Genomic DNA, 12100 nt, shown 5'->3' on the forward strand with positions numbered 1-12100 from the left:
CTATTTGGGACATTTATCCTTAGAGTTTGTCATTTCCTCATCCTACAATTCCATAATGATGGTGCAACTTCTTGCAGATTGAGTTCTATGTTCCTTTATTTTTTTAATAAATCAGCCAAGAGGCAGGTAAGCAATGTTCCTTAAAAATTACAGCTGGCTACTATTGAGGTTTTCTCCAATTGTCCTCAATCCTGCTGCCTCCTGGATTGGACAAACTGGCTCATGACTTCTATATTAAAAAAGGAGGAGAACTATGGGGTTAGGGCTTTTCCCCATAGTTCTCCTTAGGGTAACGGGAGGACACAAATTAGCGTCCTACCGTCACCCTAAGATCAGTATACCGCGAGATATAGCTCGCGGTATACTGTGACGCCGCAGTTGAAGCAGATCCCGACAATTATGTCTGGATCTGCCCAGCTGCGTGAGTGACAGCTGGCTCTGCCTATCTAGAGGCAGAGCCAGCTGTACTCACCCCCCTCTCCCGTCCGTTCCGCCAGTCAGTGCTGGATGATCAGAGCGGGGAGGGGGGAATCCAGCCCCTCCCCTGTCACGACAGAAAGCCGTGACAGGATTGAGAAATGAGCAAACGCCTGTTATGTGTTCGCTCACCTCCCGATCTACTGAGCCGACCTGTGACAGTCTCATTGTCACAGGATGGCTAGAACTATGAGGTGAGTGAAAAGCACTCACCTCATAGTTCTCCTTTAAAGTAACACTAAACTCAGGAGTTATACATTCAAGTACCCAAAGTATTAACAAAAATGTATCTTATTTGTGTATCACTCGGCTGAAGATCCTAAAATCATCTCTGAATTGGTGCCGACACTGTCCTTCCTTCTGGAGGGTGGCTACATGTTCCCTGTGAGTTTTAGAACGTAGCCAACTCTCCAAGCTCACTCCCATGATGGACTATGATCTCAGGTTTATTTTACTAATTTGTATTTAGATTATAGCCCATCCTTGGTTTAGCGAACTTGGAGCGTTGGCTACTTTACAACACATATAGGGACCATGGGCAAAAAAAAGTAACCACACTCAAAAAGGAAGGACAGTGTCAGCACCAATTCACAGTTGATTTGAGGTTCTACAACCGAGTGATACACAAATAAGGCGCAGTTTTATTAATAGGGTACTTGAATGCATTTTATTTTAACTCCCGAGTTTAATGTCACTTTAATTTGTCCACCTCTGTATTAAGAAGAATCCAGGAAGTAGAACACAGTTATCTTGATTTGTATTAATCATAGCAGGATGACAGGACTGGAAATTTACCACCACTAGAGACTTTACAAGACAAGAAAATATGCCAGCAACCAGCAAAACCGTAACGGTGTCAGTTTTGCATGAAAAACACCACCATTAGAACATACACGTATGGCAATCACTGCTCCACATCTGGAAAATTAGAAAGAGAAAAGATGGTCATAAGTAGAGCCTATCTGACAAACTTTGACACACGTCTCAGACACCCAGCTATAAACCAGAAGGTTTGGCTTGTGTGAGCAGTCATGTTAAAGCTATGCAAAGAGGGCAGAGAAGGTAGATGTTGTCAGTGCCAGCTTATCAATGGGCACATTTTGGTGACCTGTACAATCAGCATTTAACCTGAAAGTGACGTCTACTTAACTCACAGACGCAAATCATATCACCCAATCCATCTGAAAAACAGCCATTTGTCATGTTATGTCTATGGGGGCCTTTAGTGAATGAGCACCGAAACACTTTACATTTGGGGTCTATGAGTGAGGTGATTATTTTCTGGAGACCATTCACACCACTTCCATTGGGAGCAGATGCTACTCCTACACCATGGTATTAAGAAAAACCAACCACCAACCCCAATGATTAATTTCTGCGTCAAGAATACATCATGCAAAAACGGGTGAAAAGCTGAGTACTTAAAAGAGACCCTGTCGTCAAACCACTTATTTCAACTAAAATATTTTCATGAGATTAGATACAATTTTGCATTTTTTTTTAATACACATTTCCCCCTGTAATAGGTCACTTATGTAGACATCCAAAAGCCCAGAGAGTGTTTCTGCGTTCCACCATACTGGATGAGATGTCAGCAGCCCCAGCAGACTCAAAGCTGTAACAATGACGCTGTAACAATGACACTCGAATGACACTCTGTAGCAAGGGTAGCCAAACTATGGGGCCCTCCAGCTGTGGTGAAACTACAAATCCTATCAAGCGTCTCTGGAAGTCATGTCTGTGGCTGCCAGAGTCTTGCATTGCCTAATTGGATTTGCATTTTCACGACAATGGAGGGCCAAAGTTTGCAACCCCAGCTCTATAGTATTCCTCTTCTCACAAGAGTCACATAAAAAATTATGAAGGGGAGTAGAGAGGTGGGGGAGATGGGCCAGCACAGTTAGATGCTCCACCTAGAGTAGAGGATCTATAACAAGAAAGGAAGAAGATAGCTGTACTAGGGAATAGACTCTCCTGGAGTAGTCTATTTTTCTAGCAAGTTCAAATGCACATTGCAAGTGAATAAAAATTGTTATTTTTCTGTGCTTCCATTTTTATTTAGTGACAGGTTCTCTTTACGTAGACTTGGAGCTTCATTTATATACTGTGGAAGCAGATTTGATTGGTACAAAGCCCATTGGCCCACTACTTAGTGTGTCATACTCAAGTCATCTTCTGATTGGACACTTTAAGACTTATGGGAACCTGTTGGAGAGTACTGCTAGGTTCTGACGAAGGGAGTATTGCCCCAGAAACGCATTAACCAAGTCTGCCATGCCAGTAGTAGGATGTTCGCTCCACACCGCATGCTTTTGATGTGATTGTCTTCTAATGTTCTCACAGAGCAGATGCATCTCTGCCACTGCAGGCTTACTTAACACCGGCTGTTTGGGAGTACAATTTCTTGCTTTTAATATCATCACTTAATAAAGACTTCTACACTAGAGAGGCGCACTGTTTTTATGTTTCCCGTATATTGTGGAAGCAGCTGAAATAGAACACAGATGAGATGTTTTCAATTGTTACAAAGAGTAATATATCTGGTCTGGTTATACTGTAGCTTTTCAATTTCAACAATAAAAGTTAAAGTGACATTAAAAGGATATTTTTTTCCCCTCTCCCCACAATGTTAATTAAAGCACTTACCTTCGATCTTCCTCTTCTTTCCTGTCCTTTTCAGCCTTCTCTCCAGCGCTGACTCCTCTGCCCTTGCTGGTACTTCCTGCCCCACGGTGTCTGCATGCGGGTGCACGCGTCCATAGACTTACCTTGCGTCTCTCCTCGTCTCCCGGACGAAAATCCGAACTGCGCATGCACCCGCCCCAAGATGCTTTGCGGCCGCCCGAGCAGTTTCAGGTTCTCGACCAGAAGCGCGCGGCAAAGACGGGGTAAGTTTAAACCGCTGTTAAAGCGTTTTTTGGGGTTTTTTAAAAACTTTTTGCATATATCTACTGCTTGCTAGCAGTAGATATATGCAAAAAACGGAGGGTTTTAGAAACCCTTTAATGAAAGAAATGAATTAAAAAATAATCAATGTACAGAAGCACAAAAACCAAGACACAGGTGAGAAAAGTTTAAGATTTTTGCAGATATGCCTCTCTGTGACATAGTGCTGACAGTTGGCCACAAATACTCCGAATGCCTTCAGCTTTGCACATGTCAGGTTTCTATACAAATAACAAAAACATATGTTTAAAAAGACATAGCTCTAACAGGCTGAGCACAACATAAGCCACGTCTTCATTGTCTTTGGAATACAACCAGTACGCAAAAGTGATTAAATCAGGTTCACTCCATTTATCTTAAAGCAGAACTCCGGGCAAATCAAATCTTAACCCTTGGAGGACCCTTAACCCTGCAAGGAGTCAAGATTTCACTGGCCCAGAGTTCTGCTTTTATGGCTATGTAAATCAAAGAACAAATATGTACCATACTGCAGTTTACCAGTCTTTAGATGTTGTGGCTAAACAAGTTGTATTTTGTTCAGCCTAGGTACATTTTCTTCAATGACAGAAAAATACCTGTTGAACCTGCAAGAAATTCAGTGGGCTTGTAACTTCATTGGCTGTGACCTGAAATAATGAGATCGGCTTTCTCGGCTATCTTTTGTGTACTACAAAACATCCTTCTGTGTAATAGAGATGAGGAGAGGTGAAGGTGAAATCAAGAGAGCAGCCTAGGGTGACAACACTGCTCCTCCATAGATACAGTATGGTATGTAATGGTTGTTGATAGGAACAGGAAGTGTGTTACTGGCAGGATCACCAGGTGGAAAGAAAAATAATGCAGATACCATATCTTAGGACTGGTAAGCTACAATACATAACATTTTGTTCTTGGGTTTAGAAATACTTTAATATGAGTTTTATTAAGCAAAATGGAATTAGATTTAGAGATTATAGAGATTCTGACATGGCTTTCAGGTGCAACTGCATCTTTTTTCTGTGCATCACTTCATTTATGCTTCAGGAGTGAACAAGAGTGGAGAGAATGTATGAATCTGGTAACGGCTAGCCATACATGTGAAGACTGACTTCACTTGATTCTCCCATCCACGCTATTAATGTGGTTGGGGGAAACCTCTCTTCCATCTACTCTGTTCAGCCAACTGCCAGCACCCACAGCTGTCTGACTACCCAAAAAGTGACTCCGTCAGATTGGATTGCGTTACTGTTTGGCCAACAATCTTCTAACAGCTCGAATTTTGGCCCTATTGGAGCCTGTGAGAGACTACTACTTAGTACTGAGATTTTCTTTTTAAATATGTAATCTTGGAGGCACCCCAGTCTAAAAATTTATTGGATTTTAAGAGGACAGCCCATGCAAAAAACATTGTGGTTCCCCCTTCATACCAGGAGCCCTCCTTCACATCAGAATCCCCCCTTCATATAACAAGGCTCCCCTTTTACAACAGTCCTCTTTACATCAAGAGTCCTACCATCACAAAATTTAGAGGCACCCCTGTGGAGGCCAGGAGGCACCCTGGTTGGGGAAGGCTGCAATAAGACAATGCCTGGATGAAAACTTATGATTGGACAGGTAGACTGCACTTCCTTTGTCTACATTTAATAGGTAACCTTTAAATAAGTCTATGTAAAATGATTAAGTGTAATTTATCTCTACATGCATGACAAAATAACTAATCACAAGACAGATGCAATCCTACTAAAAAGCAAACTATGACTAACAAGGTATGGGGATCATTATTTTAATATATTCCATTAAACTCTAGTGTATGCCTGCCAAGTGCTTGAAGAATGTAGATCCTTAATGAAGTTACCAAACAAGATTGCGTACTTTATTTTACATGTGACAGAAATATGTGCATCCTGTATTCAGAGAACACGGTGTAAAATTCAGCGAGCAACAACACATACACACATTTTTAAAATCAATACGGAAAAGGTTTTTTCTCAGAGCAGTCACGGGTATAAAGGCCCCTCATTTACCATGTCCAAGGCGAAAAAGAGAAGAGAAAAGACATTCTCTTCAGGCGTAGCCATTTCCATTACAAAAAGCTAAGGGCTGGAGTATGGGTCTGAAGTACTAATCGTTTCACACCAAAACGTTTTACTTGAACATCAAAGACAAAGCAGCCCCGCACTGACACAAACACTCTACTAAATGACCAGTATTTATAGCGTTTTAAAATGAAATACACCAGTAAGTACGTACAGCGTGGTAAATTTGTAATGCTGTGTAACAACGGAAGTTGCATTCTCTTGTTAAATATATTCTATTAATGGAACCAAGCAGTATTCTATCTCTTGCCCAGTCGTTATTTATTGCACTTGCCTGTCACTGGGTCCATCCAAAACTTACGTTTTGGCTAGAGTGGGGAAGGGTTAGAACCCGTATCTGTTTTTTACGGTTATCTGGGGCTCTGTTCGAAAGATCTCCCCTCACTTAGGGCACATTCACTTGGGTGAATCACTCAATTCTTGCCTGCAGAGCTATATGCTACATTGCAGACCGTGTGTGTGACCAGCAGCAGTTGTCAGATTTGTTCTTTGTACAAATTGCAGACACTCCTCTATTACATGTGAATAGAGCCTGTGACCAACCCTAGGTGTGGACAGTGTGCGACCAAGGACCATGTTGGAACAGCATTTTTTGAAACAGCTAATCAGCCAGTTTGTATGCAGCCATAGCATAGGAGTACTGAGTGTGTTTGGCCACCTCTGAAGAGAGCACTGCTCTATTACAAGTGACATATGAATAGAGTCTTTGACCGACCCCGGATGTACACAGTATGTGCCCCAGGACCACATGCGTCCAAGGACCACGTTGGGGTGGCACTTTTGGCCACACACAAACTGGCTGCAGCTAATTAGCCAGCCTCGGAAGACAGCACTGCTCTTTTACAGGTTGCATGTAAAAAGAGCCTCTGACCGAACCTGTGAGTGTGCAACCAGAGACTGCATTGGGACACCATTTGTGGCCGCAGCTAACCAGCTACTTTGCATGTGGCTATAGCATAGAGTGCTGTTGCATTTAGCTGCCTCTGAACAGAGCACTGCTCTTTTACAATTAAATGTGCATAGAGCCTCTGGCCTACCCTGTACATAGACCACGTGCAACCAAGGAATGCATTGGGGCATCATTTTTGACCGCAGCTAATCAGCCAATTTGTATGCAGTCATAGCACAGCGTTTGCGTGCATTTAGCTGCCTGCCTCTGAAAGCATAAAAATGTCCACCCTCATTCGCTTGTCTGAATAAAGCCTTGCTGTGATGTTGATGACAACTTCACCGGACAGGAAGTGAGGGAACATCTATATTATGGACAAAGACAGCGAAACTTCAATGAACTACATTTCTGTCACAATATCAATTTGAATTTCCATTTTTAACTATCATATTCGCATTTGTTTTTAAGAATTTGTATCTTTTTAGCCCTGATGAAGAAGGCATTCTAAAGCCCTCAAAACATGTTGGCTTGCATCTTATACAGAAATAGGCTTGTTGCTCGATTTCTCCATTGTTCTCGTGTGTCCAGTCCGTATCATCCCCCAGTGGCCCTTTTGTGTCATGGAGCTGCCTTGCTCCAAAAGTAATTATTTGTATAGTTCTGCTTTAGTCAACATTTTGTAAGTTGCGTGTCTTTGAACTTGCTCTAAAAAGGTAACAAATAAAAGAATGTACACAAGCAACAATACAAACAAAGGTTCCAGCACAATGAAACTATTCTTACCACGGTAAACACCTTATAAGGAAGAATTGTTCAGTTCAGGACTCACCTGGAGACACAAAGGCTTCTTTGAGATACAGAAGGACATCGGCAAACCTCCGGACATCATTTACCAGTTGCATGATATACTCTGGATCCACCACAGAACTGTCATAGCCATCCGAGTTGGTACTGATGCTACTCAGCGAATTGCTTTTGGTGCTTCGCCCCATTCCCCAGTTTGAAGAGTTTGAGATGGTAAACAAATTTGAGGTATTAAACCGTGAAAATCCAAAAGCACGCCTGTTACCTCCGCCGTTCTGACGCAACATCCCAGCGTGCTTCCGAGAGCTCCGCAGCAAGCATTCAGTGCCACTTAATGCCCATTAGCCACACATCCAAACCTGAAACAAAAATGAACATAACGCATTATATTATTTCATCTTCTCATGTTGTCACTGGCACAGGAAGTTTAAGTATCTAAATCCAAAACTTAATTTATGCATTCTGGGTAAAGTATAGAATGGTTCAAACCTGTCAGGTTAATTTGCCCCATCTGTGTCTTATTTCGGAGAGATTTCCCTTTACTTCCTGACCTGTAGACACAACAGGGAGTGAGAGGAAATATCTCCAAATTGGAGGAAATCCCCTCAGACATTCGTCACTGAAGCAATTGGGCACATTGGAAGATTTTCCATCTATTCCTGTTTCGCCGACAACGTAACATTTTGGATGACAAAAACCTGACATAGGTTTTAACCTCTCACCACTCTTAAAGTCTAAAGCTCAATTTATTTGTAGTTTGAGGCAGAGCTGAACAAATCCCAGGCAGTCAATGCACCATAAAAACGACAGCTTACTACTAACTTTTAAGGTTTTCCCTAGCTGTTGTCATTGGAGCCGACTCCTAAAAAAACCCTGCTCGCTCCTGAATCTGTCAGAGTGGTTCCTAAATTGCATATGCATCGTTCCACCCCTGCTGAAGGGAAATCTCTTCAATCAACAGCCAGAAAACAAACTTAAGGATTCTAACCCCCTTTATTCTATAGAAAACCAAAAAGTTTATCTTGAATTCTAGGGAGATAGAGACAATGTAAAGGCAGCTAAGTGCCCTAGTTAAAATAGTTAATATCAGCCCACTTGAAATCCCCCGATAGGAAGACAGACAAGGTCAGTCCTCTGAAATTGGCCAAGGATCTGATCAGATTCTGCTGTGAACATATCTGCCAACAAGGACACACTAGCAAAAGAGGAGAGAGAGGCTGTTATCAACCTGACTGTCCATTCACAGGCTGGGGCAGAGAGGTGACCAAGCTAGATTACTAAAAAGGCAGTAGTCAAAAGCAAGGTCACCAAACTGGCTGTGCTGACTAGCAGGTTAAGACATCTATATAGGTATTTCACACTTATATTTAGCCACTTATCAAGAGCTCACTTGCATAATTGTATTGCACTAAAGGCACGTTATAAATGCATTTAGCACAAGCTATCATACAACGCAACACATTCTAAATGACACCCCAACACACCTCCTGGGGAGTTGAGCCGCAATGCACAGTACTGCAAAAGCATGGGATGCTGTGAAAAAAAAATGGCGCACAGCACCACAACACACACTATAGAAGTACCGTGTGTTGCAGCTCAACACACACCTGCTGGGAGGTGCGTTGGGGTGCCATTCAGAATGAATGGAAATGCAATGCACCAGCATTCATTTCTTTTTTTTTTTAGGCTAAGGAAATATTAGCAAGTAGAGTAAATATTTGTTCATCCACAAATTGCCAAAAAGCGTTCTTGCAACTTCCTGTGACCTGAACTAAAATTAACATTTTTTTTTTAAATCTGCCTTCCAACCCATCATCTATAAACCACAAATTATCCCTTCCCTGTGTCATGTAAATGACTAGAGGAAGACTTATTTGTAGTCCCAATCAGAAGAGCAGACTGCATGACAACCACAGCTCCATCCAAAGATTCAGTTGGGTAGTGAGGTTTTTTTTTTTTAAATATTATTCAACTTTTTTTGGTTTTGTTTATTCATTGGAGGTGACAGGTTCTCTTTAAGGCGACATTAGGGGTCTATTAGACCCCTAGTGTAACCTTTCCACTTCAACAGCTCTAGCTGGGGAATGGCAGCTGCCTGCTGAGGCAGTTGAATGTAAACAGAGCAGGCAGTGGCTGGGAGGAATAGCCAGTCTGCTATTGGCTATTTTAAATTGTAGTAGCCAATAGCAGGCTGGTTATTGCACCCGCCCACTGCCTGCTGTCAATCAGCAGAGGAGGGCCCTGAAGGAGAAAGTTTTCCTTCAGGTCCACCTCCTAAGAGGGGGCACCATAGGCATGACGGGGCGGTATGAGGGAATATAGACCGTCAGCGGACTGCTGTAGCTGATTACAGCCTGTGAGAAGAGACCGTTGGCAGTCTGAGTGCAGCAGGGAGGAGAAGGGGGTGCTCTTTCAGTAGAGGAAAGTGAGCATTACCTTCTGCTCACCTCCCTGCTTTTCTTCAGCAATGTGCGCAGGGACTAGCAGGGAGGACCCACAGAAGCAACAACATCGGATCTTAAAGCGGCAGAGATACAGTAAATGGGTTGACAAAAGCCCAGACGCCAGGACACAATTTCTAGTCGCATTGGCGACCTGGGATTTGTCAAGCCCTGGCCTAATGACTGTATGAACTGATGTGCATTTCAAGCTTTAACTTTACAAACGTCTTAATATCATGTTACATAGGGGGGTCTAATGTTTTAAAACAAGTTTCTTCTATATCATACAAATGCTACCGGTCATTTTACACAATCCCCTATCAAAAGGTCGCCGCACACACACTTCACATAAATCTCCATAAAGCTCCTTTGCTTTCACAGAACTCAAACGGTAATTAGACATTAACTGAAATAAAAAGGTCTTGTAACTTTTGAAGTTCTAGAAATAGTCTTGTGTTGGTTAAATAAAAGGAAACAAGTCAAAAGACACAGCATGATGCAGCTTTTCGGAACAGGAAGTCAGTGTAAAGGAAATGCCCCCCACAAACCACCAAAAGCTGCAGCAGGCCCTCGGGCCTCAATTTTAATATATATTTTAACTGTAATTTTCCATAGAGCAAAACAATAAAATCCCTTTAAAAATCGTTTTTTATTATATATTGGATTTTGTTCTAGATTTTAAAACTTAACTGGCACATGAGTGTCAATTACCCGAGTGGGAAATTGTCTTAACTGGCCAAAAAAAAGTTTTTTACATTTTGTTCAGCTGCTTTTCTAAAGGCAAACACTCCTATAAACAGCATAACCAAATTCTAACCACAATTTTCTCTACTACAGTTAGTGCACATGTTTTAACAGATGTGCAGTATTGTACAGTAATTTTGCCCACGCACCCTAATGTTGGGTATACATAGTATATCTCTGTGACTGCCTGGCAATCCGCGCGGTTTTGTGCACGATTGCCACGCGGTCAGGAGTCACCCAGGTGTGAACCTAGCCTAAGGTGTGCATATATCCATCATAGGTACCTTTCAGTAGCTGTCAATCTTAGCTAATCAGCCAGCCAAAGGAAATGTTCAATTGAATGCAGCTTGTTTGACCACAGAGAGCAATGTATTCTGTGTATATGGTCCCCTAGATTGTTTCATGGCTTTACAACCAATTAACCTTGTATTTATTGTGCAGACCTAGCAATATTAAAATCACATTAATGTGCACGTGGGATCTAAAGCCATAACACAGAGAACAATCTCAATTAACGGCTAACTATTTCAACACAATTCCAGACTCTAAACTAAATTATACCGTGCAGCATCTGAGGAACATCCAGCAAAATAAAGCAGTGCTCACTCCTGTGATCAGCAGAAAGAGCGATTACCACCATGCATACATACATAGAGCTAAAGAATGCCATCAACGGGAGCAGAGATGGGTAAAGATAGCCACATAGACTGGAGTTAAGCTGGCCATACACTGTTATAACTTAAATCAATTGACATGAATCAGCCAAAATGTTAACAGTGGGTGGTCCTGCTGACTCAACTCAATTATATACACACTGCATGAGAGAGCCAAACAAGACAGAATGAGAGTCCAAACAATGGAATTAGTTCGGAAACAACAGCAAAAGAACGTGTTTTGGGGGTTTAAAGACATCCCGCTTCCTCAGGGTTTAAACAGGATGGGTAGTATTATGGACTCAACAACTGTCACAAATCATCAGGGATAAAAGTGGACCCTGACCCCTTTCAATAAAAATCACATCAGCATGTCGATTTAAAATCATATTACATACATTAGTTAACCAAACATGTTATTTACAATGCATTTATCTACAAAAAGAGTTTCTCTACTTCCTAGTCCAGTTTTGGCACACATTATGTAATGTGCCCAAGAATTGCATCCTGGGAAGGTTACATCAGCAGTGCATTGGTGGTAAATCTCATCTGTAATCTCATGAGATCTCAGGGAAAGGCATTTCCTCCCCTGAGATGTGCATGGTCACATGTGCCAGAATTCTAGGAAGTAAAGGGAGAGCTAGTAACCTGCCTTTAGTAAACATACTAAACATTTCTAAAGGTGTGCTGTTTGTTGTTATTAAAGATATGGGTACATATCCACTTTAATTACTTGCCATGTAGGGTATAGCCAACATCAATGAATCAGCAAAACAGTTTGGGTTGTCTGATAGCGGCAGGTGCCAGCTGCCAGACTGCAAAAGCCAGGCAGGATGGAGGAATCTGTTAGATTTCTTTTGTTCAGCCCACAGGCTGAATGAAAGAATCCTATTGTATGGCCAGCTTATGGGCTCAAACCTCACTAGCACAGGCCTGAAAAAGGAAGGAGTAGGTCTATTTTCTGGCCACAACAGTTTTGCGTTACCTGATTTCTCTATGTAAAGGTTTACTTGAAAGCGGAACTAAAAAGTCTACCGAAAAAAGTAAAAAAAAAAAAAAAAAAAAAAAAAA

General features: G+C 41.9%; 1 protein-coding gene across 1 annotated transcript in view; it reads right to left on the reverse strand.

Annotated features, from left to right (window-relative positions):
* ARHGAP29 (Rho GTPase activating protein 29) overlaps positions 1-12100 on the reverse strand; it is a 127582-nt gene that overhangs the window by 98959 nt on the left and 16523 nt on the right. Inside the window, exon 2 of the mRNA XM_018559219.1 lies at positions 7217-7550. Within this exon, the coding sequence (XP_018414721.1) occupies positions 7217-7478 (262 nt within the window). The 5' untranslated portion in view covers positions 7479-7550. The remainder of the gene's footprint in view (positions 1-7216; positions 7551-12100) is intronic.

Source organism: Nanorana parkeri, unplaced genomic scaffold (genome assembly GCF_000935625.1).
Source record: "Nanorana parkeri isolate BGI_ZX_2015 unplaced genomic scaffold, ASM93562v1 scaffold382, whole genome shotgun sequence".
NCBI classification, from domain to species: Eukaryota; Metazoa; Chordata; class Amphibia; order Anura; family Dicroglossidae; genus Nanorana; species Nanorana parkeri.